Source organism: Gymnoscopelus braueri (genome assembly GCF_963280865.1).
Source record: "Gymnoscopelus braueri genome assembly, chromosome: 17".
Lineage (NCBI taxonomy): Eukaryota > Metazoa > Chordata > Actinopteri > Myctophiformes > Myctophidae > Gymnoscopelus > Gymnoscopelus braueri.
The window spans coordinates 23843265-23859893 of NC_137617.1; the positions used below are offsets into that span (position 1 = coordinate 23843265).

General features: G+C 43.9%; 1 protein-coding gene across 1 annotated transcript; it reads left to right on the forward strand.

The window, feature by feature from the left end:
* Nucleotides 1-928: 928 nt before the first annotated feature.
* On the forward strand, nt 929-15394 carry fscn2b (fascin actin-bundling protein 2b, retinal; the record flags this gene model as incomplete). The annotated part of the gene is made up of 6 exons (XM_080455050.1): nt 929-1021; nt 1955-2687; nt 13110-13266; nt 14280-14401; nt 14635-14802; nt 15189-15394. The coding sequence occupies 6 exons, from the start codon at nt 929-931 to the stop codon at nt 15392-15394; spliced, it is 1479 nt and encodes a 492-aa protein (XP_080311176.1).
* Nucleotides 15395-16629: the final 1235 nt, after the last annotated feature.

Sequence of the window (16629 nt, forward strand, 5' to 3'; positions counted from 1 at the left end):
GAGAGAGCGCTGTCGAGTAGGAGGTGGAGAAAGAGAGAGGCAGTGAGAGAGAGAGGTCGCAGAAGTGGGAAGAGAAGAGAAGAAAAGAAAAGAGAGGAGAAGAGAAGAGGCTGCTGAAGTGGGGATAAGGAGACTGAAAGAGATGGAGAGGGACTGACAGAGGGTTGCAGAAGTGGGGATAACTAGAGAGACAGAGAGAGAGCGAGAGAGACAGGGAGAGAGAGAGAGAGAGAGAGGGGGGGGGGTGACGTCAGACTCCGGATTGAACCATCAAGTCCTTCACTGGTTCTAATCCTGATTAGGGAACATAAACAAGGAAGGAACCCCGAACGACAGAACGTGAGAGAAGGACCACGAGCAGAGAGGAAAGAGAGCCTTGTCCCAGGGGAGAGAGAGAGAGAGAGAGAGGGAGAGAATAAGTGAAAGACAGAATTACAAAGAAGAACCTTTGTAAAAAGAAACCTTTTTTTTAAATCTGGGAGCCCGGGACGGAAAGCCACAGAAACTCCACAGAGGAAGCCACAAACCACAGTAAGTAAATTAGGAGGCTGTGGGTGGAGAGATATAAAACCAGGACAAGGGCGGAGAGGGGTGGGGGGGCAAGAAATTGTGGTCTCTGGAGCACTTTATATACTGTACCTTAATGAATTGATTTCCTGTCTTTCGGCCATTCTCATTTCATCATTCCCAATTTCCCCATGACCTCACCGCTCAGCCCCCCACCCCCACCCCTTGAAATACATGCCTCTGCGTGTCGTGTACTCCTCCTTTCTTTTCAGTCTTTAGCCCCTCTCTCTCTCTTTCTCTACTGCTACACTCCATTCCTGACATCTTTCTCCACTCCAATCACCCCCTCCACCCCACCTCCTCTTATTCACTCTCTCTCTCTCTCTCTCTCTCTCTCTCTCCTGTTTCTCTTGAGGTTACGATGCCTGCCAATGGGAATCGCCCGTTGAAGCTGCAGTTTGGATTGATCAACCACGAGAGTCGCTACCTCACTGCAGAGGCCTTTGGCTTCAAGGTACACACAAACAACCTATGACATATTATTCCATCTGGGGTACAATTTTATCCAACAACCATGACGTGTTATATTTTAAGCGTGGGTGGTCGCCGACCACAAAAAAAGGACCATACACACAGCATACAGCATAGTAACTATGCGGTTTTATCAAACCATGCCCATAGTTTTATAAACCCATGATTTGCACCTTTCTCTGGGCGTATATTCTTCTTGAGAGTTTCATGAACTTAACGGAAGGCATTTGGAAGAACATTTTTGTCCGCGTTACAGACAGTACTATGAGGGGTTTAGGAATGGGCGTTGCTGTTGGGGATCAAATCCCCAAGCCAAGGAGTGCTGGTGAAATCCTCTACCTCTAGAGCCATATAAGAGCACATTAACTATTCTGGCTTACACCTACCTTAGTAGTACTATTCTACACAGTAAAATCCTCAGTGTTCATACTTCATTTAACTCTCCAACTTGAATGGGACTCAGTTAGTTCCATAGAATTTAAAAAGATTATACAAAAATCCATCTGCTGTACCACCAAAAACTTTGTTGGGATAGACGCTAGCAGCCTTCTCCTGAGGATTATTCTACAGTACATTTACAAGGAGGTGGCTACAGTCTGTGTGGAAGAGGATACCCATGCTTCGTTTCACATGGTTTTTAGTGACACACAGATTATCACAAGTTGTAGGTGAGACATCAAAGCCAAACACACAGAGAGGGATTATTGTGTACAGACGGAGGTAACTATATCCATCATACGAGATGCTTCCCACTCGTGTTGGAAGAATGGCAACAGCAGCACAAAACAACAAAGCATTCATAAAGGCCAAGTAACCCGGCGGCCTTCATGAACTGATTATACAATCGCATTCTTCCAAATATTCCTCAACATGAGAGCTGCCTTTATAAAACAAGCCCTCCGTGTCTCTCACCCAGATCAATGCGTCAGCTCCCAGCCTCAAGAAGAAGCAGATCTGGACATTGGAGCAGGACACCCAGGACTGGCAGGTGGTGTACCTACGCAGCCACCTGGGACGCTACCTGGCCTCCGACAAGGACGGAAGGGTCACCTGTGAGGCAGAGGGAGAGGGACGCAACTCTGACTGCCGCTTCCTCATCGTGGCGCAGTCGGACGGGCACTGGGCGCTGCAGTCCGAGCAGCACCTGCGCTTCTTCGGCGGCACTCGCGACTACCTGTCCTGCTTCGCCCAGATCATCAGCAACACCGAGCTGTGGGCCATGCACCTGGCGCTCCACCCGCAGGCCAATCTGCTGTCGGTGGCGCGGCGGCGCTACGCGCACCTCGCCGCGGAGGACGGCGAGATCGCGACGGACCGGAACATTCCGTGGGGCGTGGCGGCACTGCTCACCCTGGAGTACCAGGACGGGAGGTACTGCATCAAGACCTGCGACAGCCGCTACCTCAGCAACGACGGGAAGCTGGTGGCGCAGAGCAGCAGGGCCACGGCCTACACGCTGGAGCTGAAGAGCGGGAAGCTGGCGTTTAAAGACTGCGAGGGGAAGTACCTGTCCCCCATGGGCCCCACGGGGACCTTGAGGTCTGGACGCTGCTCCAAGCCGGGCAAAGACGAGCTGTTTGATCTGGAGGAGAGCCACCCGCAGGTGGTGCTGATGGCCGGGAACGGCCGCTATGTCTCTTTACGACAAGGTGGGATCATGGCACACACAAAAACACACACACAAGACTATGTATAAGAATACGTGTTTAAACAAATATATGAATACACATGCACAAACAAATTAGAGGTGATGTGTTAGACTGGTATACAACAAATTCAACTTGCTGATTATGTCAACTTCTCTGCTCCACTCCTCTCAATATCAAAATGTTGCACTCTTTATGTCGGGTCAAGCATTCATTATCTGTTTAATTGCTGCAGACAGCATGTCATCCCACAAACATAACATGCATACACAAACGCGTGTGCACACGCACACGCACACACACACACAGTACGCTTCAGGAAACCTACTTAGATTCTACATACCAAACTGTCAAGGCACACACAAGCTGATTAGAGGAGGCCGTGCACAGAATCACAGGAGCCAATTACGAGTACGTGGTCAAAGGTTCCCCTTAGATGCTGGCCGACGGTAATCACAAGAGGACGCGGCCGACACACACACACACACACACACACACACACACACACACACACACACACACACACACACACACACACACACACACACACACACACACACACACACACACACACACACACACACACACACACACACACACACACACACACACACACACACAGGGGGACCACTACATCTACTACTATTACAATTACTACTACTAGCCTATACGTATTCACGCTGTACACCGATACCACCCTGAGAAAGCTGAGCTTTGGCTTGCAGAGGAAGCACTTCAGCGAGTGGACACGGTGAATATGCGCGGCCTATAGGGAATAGACCTCTCTCTCTCAAATGATTGACAGCTGATAGGGGTTGCATGGTAATTATGGGTAATGTAGTCCGTGGTGTTCATGTGCCTGTCTCCATTTATCTGTGGAAGGACATCACACTGGCTCTGGCTGGATCTATCCAGGAAAACATGATTGATGTGGCTGATATGGGAGAACTGAGTACGTCATCCCCTTTTTGAACACGTGCCCCCCTGACAACCAGTATTCTGTGTTTTTATTCTATGTAGAGTGGGAGGATTGGGTCACTCTAACGGACTGCGCCATTCTAAAAGCTTGTCTGTCCATTTTGGAGAAAATTGTGATAAAAGGATATTCTGTATTTATTTAAATAAAACTGATAGTATCATTAGTTTCAGGCCAGCAATCCATTTTTCCAGTTAGGCTTTTTTTCTAGAAACGTCTTAAATGTGATAGAAAGAAATGATGGAGAGGCTTTCACAAAATAAGGGAAGCAACGTGAATTGGCCAAAAGGGAATCCCCCTCGGCCAAAGCAGATATCAGGCTTAGATGGGCCTCAGACAGAGCTGCTGTAATACACTGTACTGTACTGGCTGGTGAGGGTTTATTTAAAGAACCTACACTTTGTGCTTCATATGACTTTTGATTGATTCACTACTTCAGTTATACAGTTATACAATAATGCTAAAAGGATAACACAAAATAGCTGCTCTATCAGTACAGCAGCCCAGCCATCAGCTAAGTACCGTTAAACCTCAAACGCCCGCGTAGGTGAGAGGACTCCACTGGTAAAAAACAGTGAAAGTGGCTGGTGAGTTTTCCACTAGGGCCAGTGGACAAAAACATTTCCTGTGGTTGTTCATGGCGCATTAATGCTTTGTTGCTGGGCCAGGCCTGTTTGAGTGGGTTATTTAATCAGCATGTGGGCACGTCAGCACAATAGCATACTGATGAATTACCCTCTTCCCCATGTGTGCTTCAAAGTCATTCTAATTTGGCTCGATACGATCAAAAGCAGCACAATATGTGTGGTCAGTGTTTAAGCAAACATAATTGCGAGTTCACATTTATTGTAAACCATAGGTTTATTAGAGGCCCCCGCGGGCCCCCTGTGAGCTCAGCCCCTGATTGCCTTGAAGGCCAGAGGACTTATTTGGATCTGGGATAGGGGACGGATAAGTGCACACCAATCGTGTTTGTCACCATACTTGGCCATGACGCCCATCCTTTGGCTGCAGATTCTTGTCTGTAGTGTAGTGTTACCTTAGCCCTGGGTACTGTAACTGTAGAGCTGCCCGCTCATTGTTCCTGGTTAGCAGTGGGAGCTGGAGGCAATAACCAAATGGCTGAGTCCAAGCAAACTGATTGGCCTCAGGGCTAGATGACAGAGAAGACAGAATAGATAAAGCATGTGATACACACACACACACACACACACGTTCACATATACCCAAATACATGTTCATATGTTCACACACAGACAGAAACAAGTAAAGGCAAGCATGTGCAGGAAAAGATACGCAAACACATACCGCTATGTGCATATGAATACACAAACTGTATTACTCATATGCTCACATACAAGAGAATTCATTCTGTCTCTCACACACACACACACGCACGCACACGCACACACACACACTTTGTCTTGTCTTGCACAAACAAAAAAGCTTTCTCTTTCTCTGACACACTCACCCACATACAGTAGACTGTCCTGTTGCAGTGAGTGGTGAGGTGAGTTGAGCATGTTGAATTATTGATAAAGCCAGGCCCTTGTGCATGGAAGCTAAGGGGGGGGGGGGGGGTCTGCTTTCAGAAACCCAAGCTGCCTCTAACCTCAGGGCCAGGGCCTCCATGCAGCCAGGGCCCCTGATCTTTTTGGATGTGCCCAATAGCTGGATAATTAACTGATACTTCTAAAAAAAAAAAAAACAAGGAGAGTGGGTAGTCCATTCCCTGCAGTATTTGTATTCAGACAGACAGAAGGAAAGCAGAGAGGGTTATGCAGCACAATGCAGGCACAGCAGAAAGGGCCCTGGTGGGATTCAATCCCAGGCCAGCACGGGTCTCAACTGCTGTGACATCTCTGAGCACAGCTAAACAGAACAATATTATACATTTTATGTCGTTACTTTTAAATCTGAACATGTAAAACAGTCGCCGCACACTCGTTGCTGCCGATGACAGTAATTTATTTAAGACTAAAAGGAGCCCAATGTTTTAGACAGACTAGGCTGCCTTCTTCAGGGTTCAGAGATCAAGGTATGTGTGGCATTCAAGTACACAGGTGACACAAATTACAGATCAGATGTGTGTGTGTGACCAATCAACAATGAGTTAAAGGAGAAGTTCACCCAAAAAAGTACTTATTTTCTATCAACTGCACACCCTATGAAGCCTTGAATCCATGGATTATTTTTTGTTTTTGTCGCATTCCTAAGCTAATAATTTGATTCCCGTCTCCTACCGGCTAATGTATCCGGTAGGAGACACAAAGTAGATTATTTGTGTCTCCTACCGGAAATACACACGGTCATCAAATTATTGTCTTAGGAATGCCACAAAAACAAAAATAAATCCATGAAATCAAGGCTTCATGGGGTGTGTAATTGATATAAAATAAGTCATTTTTTGGGTGAACTCCTCCTTTAAGACTAGTTCTAATGGTGGGACAATTACCAGTCTACAGTGTGGAATGGGAAACAGGTGAACAGACTCAAATTCCCATCAATTCAATCAAGCAAGCAAGCAAGAATACACAATCAAATAGACATCACAAGTGAAAAGAACACCATGACAATACATTAAATCCAACACAAGGACACTTGTAGAAACACGTAAGCCACTTCTAATAAATACAACATGATGCTTTTAACCCATTTAGACCTGTTGTAACTTATACGTTGTTCTACCTTTCAATCCGAGAGACACCTCTGTGTCTCCTTAGTTGTTTCTATGCATATAGCAACATTATTGTTTATTTATTAGTAAGAATTATTTATTTTTCAGAAATTTTGGTTAGGTTTTAGAAGGCGTTTTTAGAATCGGCCTCAGGTCTAAATGGGTTAAAACTGCAACATATCTTAACACTAACACATGTGTTGCACATAGGGTTGCTATACGTAAATGGGGACCACACTCTTATGTCTCATTTCAAGCACTGTGTGGGTTTAGTTTGGAGCAACCAGTAATTTGCCTCATCACGTATCAGTAGCATCACGTACAATATTAATGCAAAGATTTTGTTTTAATATAATGGCAGGTGTCTTCAAGGTTATCTATCACTGGTGCATTGACAATGGAAACAAGCCCTTAGGGCTTTTTGTGTTATCCTTTCAGCATCATTGTATAATCGTACCACTGTACTATATGCAAACGGAACATAAAGTATTCAATAAATCAAAACATAAAAGACGAAAATAAAAAGGAATCGAGGGTCGTCACTCAAATGCTTCAGCCCTAGAACTTATACCCAGGGCTGAATCATTTGTCTATCCTACGCCTGCATGATTCATTAAAAGATACTCATGAAGTTGATTGGGACCTCCAGGGGTACATCATTGACCCCTCCCTTTTTCCCTCTGCACAAAATCTTTTTGCCAAAAATAGCCCATCTACAAGCTCTCAAGCTTTTTGGCCAAATGTTCACCTATTATGACATGACCAGAATAGGGTCCACAGGGTTGAACTAGGGATGGGACGATAATCGTTATTACCGCGATAAGAAGCCGCTCACAATAATCGTATCGCAGAGATTTTGATATATCGTGAAATTGTCCTCCGTCATACACTAAGATCAATTAGCTTTTGTTGAGCTGCAAATTCAGAACCACTTAAACCCTCTATACTTAATAGAACTGAGGATCAGCCAATTGTAGATCGGCTATTGTTGGCGAACATCCCCCCCAGAATAGGAATGCTGGGGTTTAAAGTGGTTTATTATTTTTGCCACAATAATCGTGACATGCAATTTTCATATCGTCCCATCCCTAGGTTGGACTGGTTAAAATATGCCACGTTGAAAAAGCAGCACAGTATGAGTGGACATGTCGAAACTGATATATCTTTTAAGATTGCACCTGTAATGTTGGCCAAATACACCACTTGGACACAGTATGAAGGATGGGAAAGGGAGAAGATTGAAGAGTGCAGGGTTGAAGGTCTAATCCAAAAAAAACAACAACAAAGGGCCATGAGACAATGGAGAAGAAGCAGGACTGAGACAATGAGAGAACCAGTAAGTGAGGAAGTGGCACAGGAGAGAGTATGGGAGTCGATAAGGCGTCACAGTAAAAACCCCTCAATACAAGTGTTCATTTAACTCTGAGTGGTTTTAAATTGACGCAGAGGTTTTGGCGTGTTGGGTGAATGTGATGGAAAGATGACAAAAAGTGAAACAGAAAGTGTAAAAAAAAAACTGAAAGGAATTCTGAAGAAAAAACAGAAGCACTTTAGAATGGTGAAATACGTTGCTGTTAGCATGGAAGCTGAAGAGATGAGGTGGAAGGGGGGGGAGAGAAGGGAGAAGGGAGGATACAAGTGAAGCAGGACTCTCATAGGACTGGAGGACAATAGGAGCAGGTGGGTAGACAGGTGGGCCTTCGCTATTGTCACCTGTGTGTTTGCACATAAATCAACGCCTGAGTCTGTGCTCCCATCAGTGCCGAGGTGTCAGGTCGACTATTTGAAAATTAACACTAATGCAGAAAATGTCTGGATAAAAACACAGGGTTCAGAGCTGCTAACATGGCACTTGCTGTAATTAGTTGGCTGTAAGGGAATCTTTACAATACACCACACAAGGGATATCCGTGCTTTGTGAATAACTTCTTAGCAGCAGCAATTCTGTATTTCTTATCAGAGGGAAGTGGGTGATCCACTCATATTTGCAATTCATGCAGACAGATAAGATATTTATTGATCCCATGGGGGGAAATCATGTGTCACAACAGCAGTAAGACTAAACACAGGAACAGGTGAGAGTCGGGAGCAAATAAATAATACATTTAAAGATTCAAATAAAAATAAACTATCGGGGGGCATGAGCCATAGCGACGGTCAATAGGCTTCATAGTCCTATAGTGGTCATTAAGGGTGCCTTAATACCACTGTACCACAGTTTTTAGGGGAAAATTGACATGGCCATTTGGCCATAAACTGGAAATAAGTGTGTCATAAATGTACAGTCTATCACCAGTGATTATATGAATGACTATGTGAACATAAATCTCTCAGTCTATCACCAATAAATATATGAATAGATATATATGTGTACAGAGCATCAACAGTATATGTTGAGTCAACAGGCTTCAAAAGTGAGTATCTGGGTAATATGTAGTCTATCAGCAATTAATATATGAGTGAATATTAAGTAAGTCTTTCATCAGCACATCCTAGTAGTCCATGTACAAGTGTGGCAGAGTCAGTAGTAATCCAAAAGAACACAGTGCCAGAGTTAAAGCAGAGAGCAGAGAAGCTGACCGGGTCATAGCATAATAGGTGCTTTGGGGAGGTCCAGGGGAAGGGTGGGGGTACATTCTAGGTCAGCTCTGCTACATTTGCGTCCAGAAACAGGACATATCAGCCACTACTAGTGACTACAGCATCACTGTGCCGTGCTTTCTGCTAAACCTTTGTGAAAACCCTACAGCAATACCAATGTACACAATGGTGAAAGTACACCTGTAGAAAGGCAGGTTGAATCCCTTTTCACCACCTATACGGCTTGAGTGTGTGCGTGCGTTTTTGTGCGCGTGCGTGTGTGCGTGACTGCGTGTGTGTGGGTGTGTGTGTGTGAGTGAGTAATTTTGTCTCTCAACACCTCGCTGTGTCCTTTAGTCCAGAGTGATCTTGGAAGGGAAAAAATGATATGCCAAAGACAGACAGACTCACACACTCAAACAACCCAAGCAAGTACGCACTTGCATTTACACACGCGCACGCAAGCACACGCAAGCACACGCACACACACACACTCAGGCACAAACAGAGCAGAAAGACAAATGAATGGAGGGAAAGAAAAAGAGAAATAAAAATGCAATTGTGAAGGATGAAGGATTGAGAGCAGGAAGAAAACAGAGGGATAGTGGGGCCGTGGCATCACCTTACCATTAATAATGGATGTCAGAGCGGTCCATCGCTGATGGATTAGTCAGGTCTGCTCCACTTCTTGCTTCCAGGCAGGACAACACCAGAAAGTCGAGCTGGATCTGGGGTCTGGTCCAAAACACGGCACTACTGGGGCACTGTGTGTGTGTGTGTGTGTGTGTGTGTGTGTGTGTGTGTGTGTGTGTGTGTGTGTGTGTGTGTGTGTGTGTGTGTGTGTGTGTGTGTGTGTGTGTGTGTGTGTGTGTGTGTGTGTGTGTGTGTGTGTGTGTGTGTGTGTGTGTGTGTGTGTGTGTGTGTGTGTGTGTGTGTGTGTTGGTGTTTGAGTGGACGCTTCATGCACAGGCGTGTAAGAATTTGCATGCAGGTGTGTGCTTGTATCTATCTGTACACCTGTGTATGAGTTTGCATGTGTGTGTGGTGCTTGTATCCATCTGTGTGTGAGTGCCCAATGGTTTACAGTAAAACCGAAATGATACTTCATCATATGACTGTGTACAGTAGTTCGCCCCAAAATTGCTAATTTTCAACTACAAACAAACAAACAAAAGATGATTTCAGCTATTTTGGGGCGGGCAACACAGACATACAACTAAGTATAAATTAGCCACCAGCGAGTGTGGTTGTTACGACATCTTCTTTGGTATACTTGACCAGCTGAGGTGTCAAAGAGATGGCCTCTGTGATAAAGCACGCGTCTTCAACACAGCTACTGATATCCTGCAGATTCCTGGCTCAGATTCCACCCCCCCCATCCAATCTCTCTCTCTCTGTTGTTCTCCATTTCTTCTCCTCCTCCTCCTCCGCCTTCCGTCTCTTTTCTCTGGTCTATCAGATAGTCGTTGCGAGGCCCCAGCTGAGCCCTATCCGTGGATCATATCTGGGCTGAATTAGTGTGAAATAGACACACTGGACTGGTAAACAAAGCATGACATTGAGCTGGAATGAAAGTGGCTGATGGGCATCTAAAGGCTAGTGCATGGCTGCATAGTATAGGAGGGTGACTTTGAGAATTCAAATTAAATTGAAATTAATGCTAACTTAATTGGTTACACCAAGTCACTATATTTACTTTAGATGATTGACTTAAAATAACAGCGCGGGTGGGGTGTGCTGCCTCTGTGATAGGCTGTGGTATGAACCCAGATCAGTGTTTACGTATTTCTTCAGCGTTTTCTCCTCACGACTGAATGCTCACGTCTTAGTTGGCACAGGGGTCGAGAGGGGCAGGTAATTATCTGTACATCCTGCCAAGCATGGACTGCAAAATCCTCTGGTATTTTCCTGATTATTATTATTTTTTTGTTCTTTTATTCTTTCAATGAGGGGATTGAAGGATTGGGCGGTTGGTACTCCAAAGCTGATTATGTCAGAGCCCTGCTGTGACAGGGGTGGGGGGGGGGGGTGGAGAGGAGAAGGGGAGGGAGGGTGGAAGGGAGGAGTGAGGGACGGATAAATAAGGAAGAATGTAAAGGGGGAGGGGGGGCAGAGATAATAAAGGGTGGTAAGGGGGAAGGAGATAAAGGGGTAACGTGCATGGATCAGTGTTGTTATTGGATTAAGAAAATAATTCAGGGATATTCAGGGATCCATCTAATGTGGGATTTAGTCCCCCGCAATCTGCATCATGGTTGAGTGCCTGACAACAAACTCACTGCAGTACAAACATTTAGGATAATATTACGATTTGGTAGGTTGAAAATGAAAAATACTGTATGACTGATGACTTCACTATAGCCTATATACTTGCCTGTTTTGATCACAATGATTTAGAATTCAAACGGCGTACTACTGCAGGTTAGTTGCATGCATGTGTGCGTGCCTCAAACTTTTGACACTAAAGTCTTGAGTTTCATATGATCAGGCATGCAAACAGCCCAGAGGTGAAAAAGGTGACAACATATTGTTTCTTTTTTTCGGGTCAGGTGTCACACAATTGCCCTATTTGGATTCAAAACAGCTATTGTAGCTGAAAAGCTACAAGTTTGCTTGTCTGTATGATTTATAGGTGGTTTAATGAAAACCCCTTAGCACTGAGTATGCCCTGCTTCTAAGCCATGCCTATAGAGCTTGTCATTTGATTGAGAGTAGCTATTTTGTGCTTGGGTCTTCATTAAAATGGCAATGAAATGAGAAAAAAAAAAAAAAGAACAGTAGGCCTATATGCCATCAAATAATGTGTTTCCGTTTGGTCCTAAGTGAAGTAGCTATAAATGTATTTTCTTAATTTGCAAAAATCTATAAATAAACACCGACCTACACCAATGACTGGGCTTCTGGTGGGAAGCATTAACAAGGAGAAACAAATTACTGTAATATGGGACAAATTCATTTTTTAGCTCACCTTTTTCGGTTTCAACCACTTAATGACAGCTTCTGGACAGCTTCTTAATGACAGCTTCACCAATGACTGGGCTTCTGTTTGGGAGATTGTATGCATCGGCTTCCCTGATTGGCCAACCCAAACCGTCGGCTTCACAGATTGGTGGAGCACCACGTAACGTTTGAGCCGCTAAGCCAGTATAAGTCCCTGATTAGCTAACACGACCCATCAGCGAAACTTATTGGCCGAGCTTCGCATAACATTTGTGCCTCATAGCAGTATAAATGGAACAACTTGCATCGATACCGACATGCATGTCCCCAAATAGGCCGGCATAAATTAATTAGACCTATTTCATCCCACAGGGGTAATTCAGTTCTCAGCTTCACCCAGCTGATTGCTGCCCATGTAGTCAGACTTGAGCGCAGGGGGAAGCAGTTAGGAGTAAGGTATCTTGCTCAGGGACACCTCGACACATTGCCAGGGCTGAGAATCTAACCTGGGACCTTCCGTTCACACCCATTCAGCTATGGCGGTCCCATTAAGGACGATAAGGTTGAAAATGGGTGAAGTGCTCCTTTAATCTTGAATGACACTTTTCATATAATCATCATCATCGTATTATTATTATTATCATTGTGGTTTCCTTGAATATGCGGTGAAATCAAAAGTATGCTGGCTTTCAGCAGCTGTCAACAACAACAAGCTTGAACTGGTCCCTCACATAGTTCATGTTCGTAGAGCTTAAAAATTGTTTGAGAGATGAGCGGTGAGATATCGGAGGGACAAATACAGAGGCAAAAAATAACAGGCTGTATTTTCTCTCACATAATGAGTGTTCTGTCATTTCTTTAGCCCAAGTATGTTGCCTATCGCCACTTTAAAGTCCATTGGTTAAGCATCATTTGGACATGATAATGAAGCACAATGATGCAAAATGTGGGTGTAGTAAAAAACTAAAACATAAAAGATAACATTGCAAGGGCTTTGGTTAAATCTATGTTTGGCATTATTCAGCCAAAAAGGAATCTCAACTCAATTACTAGGAACCCATTCCACTTGTAATCCTCTACCAGGCAATTAATTCCTTTCACCAGGTTTCCAAGTCTAAATTAGTGCCTAATTGGATAGCTAGATTGGAAACCAGTAATACTCTGGGTCCCCAGGACTGGAGATGAGAACCCCTGGCTAAACAAGATTAAGCTAGTGACACACAACCCTCACCAATCCATATGCTCTATGCAGGAGTGAGCCTCTCAGCCAACCAGGCGGATGAGACAGACATGGAGACATTCCAGATGGAGATTGACAAGGAGACGAAGAAGTGTACATTCCGTACCAGCCAGGGCAGCTACTGGGACCTGGTGGGTCACGGAGGCATCCAGACAACCGGCACTGAAGTGTGAGGAGACATCATCTAACATCTACTACCAATACTACTAATGCAATAACCATCAGTGGTGGAAAAAGTACTCAAATGTTTTACTTAAGTAAAAGTACCAATACTGCAATATATAAATACTCTATTACAAGTAAAAGTCCAGAATTAAAAAGTATTGGCATCATAATATACTTATAGTACCAAAAGTAAAAGTACTAAATGTTTGAAAATAGCAGATCTACAAGCTCACAATGCGTCACAATGCGACGCGTTGTGAGCTTGTAGATCGGCTATTTTCAAATAGCCTATAGGTATAAAATAGGGCTAAAGTGGTAATGTATGTTTTATAATATAATAATTGATATCTGCAAAGTAACTAGTAACTAAAGTTTTCAAATAATTGTAGTGGAGTAAAAGTACAAGTATTGGAAATTAGAAATACTCAAAGAACTAAAGTACAAGTACCTCAATATTGTACTCAAGTACGGTACTTAAGTAAATGTACTTAGTTACTTTCCACCACTGGCAATAACCATATCACGACTCTATGGATGAGCAGAATCTCTGGACTACAGTACAAATAGAGAAAGGTTTTATATAATTAGCCAATTTTAATTTGTAGCCAATATTGTGTAGCGCTTTCCTGTAACTGAGTAGCTTATTCATGCACTCAAATCAGTGATTGTACGTTTCACTTAAATCAGATTAGGCATTGTAGGATGAACTATTCTACTTTTGAAAAGGCAATAATTACGGTGTAGCCTACAGTTTTGCAGTTAACGGCACAATTACAAAAACTGAGGCACCCAATACTGTAGATATGGACTTATACTAAGGAGTGATAGCTTAAGGTATTATAATGGAAACTTTGCTTACAGCAAGTAATAAATGCTACACATAAACAAGATATAATGGAAATAGCAATTGATAGGCAGGGAGAGCATCTGTTAAGCACATGCTATGTCAAATGGAGTTAACCTTTTTGACTCGATCTGAAATGTTGCGTTTCTCCCCTGTGATGTTTGACTGTACAGTTCAGAAAACAGTATGTTTGCACTGGAGTGGATAGGCCACCGGGTGGCGCTAAGAGCCAACAATGGCAAATACATCTGCATTAAGAAGAATGGCCAACTCCTTGCTGTCAGTGATGCCATAGGTAAGAATTGAGAAGTTGACTTTTATTCCACTCGTCATGATATTAAAACTCCAGAAGACATTGTCCTTCATGTTTGCCTGCATGCTCCAGTTACTCAAAACTACAGAAATATCCAAAGACATTATGTTTTGTCCTGCATCTGTCCCTCAACATGATTGTGCTCTTTACTGCACCATTCCTCTGCACTCTCTCCCGGCTCACTCTTTGTCCCTCTGCTACCGCCTGTTGGTCAGGTGAGGATGAACTGTTGATTCTGAAAATGATAAACCGGCCCATGCTGATTCTCAGAGGAGACACAGGTTTTATCTGCCACCACAAGAACTCCAACACGCTCGATGCTGGACGATCTGTCTATGACATCTTCACCTTGGAACACAGTAATGGGGCATACCATATTAAAGGTTTGTACACACACACAGTCATCTTGATAGACTGATTGATAGTCAAATGCACCCACAAAGATGCATGTCCTAACACATTTTTCCTTAAACAAAGTGATATTGTTTTCTGTCTTGTCTCACACATGCTTGTGCAAGCGTGTGCACACACACACACACACACACATACACACACACAGGCACACATGTGTGTTAAACAAAAGATTTTGCTTTAGAGGTCAATAAGATCCTCTTCATTTTAGGAGACACACACACACACAGTATATATATCCACAGACTCACAGTCCATATTACTGCACTCTAGTTATCAGTATCACCTCCCTCAATCGTTAGATATTGATCACCAAAGTGATTGATCCCTCTCCCACTCTCTCTGTCTGACCCTTAAGGCGTGAGCGGGCACTACTGGTACGTGAACAGCGCTGGGCTAGTGTGTTCAGATGGTGAGACTCCGGAGGACTTCATCTTTGAGTTCCTGCAGCGCGGACGCTTTGCCATCCGACGCAAGAATGGCAAGTACTTGCGCGGAGACCAGGGAGGCAATCTGAAGGGAGACGGCCTCGGCCCCAGCACCGGAGCCCTGTGGGAGTATTGACCCAAGACTGGACTACAGCAGAGGCGAGACCTTCCCTCTGACCCCCATGTCAAGGTAGAGGGTGGCCGCTAATCAACGATCACCGCGGGTCAGGATCGCGGGCTTGTCTTCAGCTGCGCTTGGTTGCATTTTGGGGTAAAGGACATTCATCATCAGTGACTAGGTGCAGTCTCTACCGTGCCACAACAGAGAGAAAACTATTTGTTACGAGGGGATGAGAGTGTGTGTGTGTGTGTGTGAGGAGAGACCTCACATATTCAGCCAAGAAGAGCCTTGATGAACTGAATCGTTTTTTTTAATCGATTTGATTTCAGAACTGCAATATCAGTGTGATCAAACGTTACACTTGCCGTCTTCATTTTTTGTTTCGTTTCCCCCCCAAGAGAATTTTATGCAACGTTTTAATGTAATTCTCCCAACAACTCTAACGTGTGGGGATTAGTCACTGATGTCGATTTCCCAAATGACATACCAGACCCATTTTCCTACCAATAGTTATTTTTTCTTCCAACAATTCTGTCTCAAGCTAGCACCCGAGAAGAAATCAAGAAGCTCTGACCATTCATCTACATTTCAACTTGTAACTAGTTCTTATGATTTATCATTCCCTTTTTCTTTTCCTCTTTTTCTGCTTCGCCCTTGTCTATTTCTCATTTTGCCAATCCTGACAGGTATTATTTGAGTGACGGTGTATATTTGGAGTCAGTCAAAGGCAGCATGTCACAACAGAAGTGTGTAATGACCTTCGGGCAAAAGCAGACCATTCACTCATCCACTTAGCGCTCTGGGGAGTCCCTAGGAATAGGGCGCCATTTGAGACAGCGGTATACCATACCATATTGCATGAGGTCACCTTCTAGCGAGGGTCGGGTTCATTAGTATGATAGTCCTGTCAGAGGATATGCTCATTAACAGTCAGGAATGATTGGGTTTCTAAGCTTATTAGCAGTCAGGAATGATTGGGTTTCTAGCACAGAACAGGCGATCTACAATCACTCATAGATAGTAACAGTAGACCGTAACCATAGAGACCACTGCCTGCATGGTAGTTAGTTACTGTGCTGATTTACAACCCACTAGTTGATGCTGATGCATTTTTCATTTATTCTTATGTTATGTTTTCCATGCAGATTTCTTATTTGACTCTTTCATGAACACAGAAATAAATAAAATATAAAAGCAATAAAAAAAACTCCTGTATGACAAGTGATGTTTCATTTCAGTATTGCCGTCTC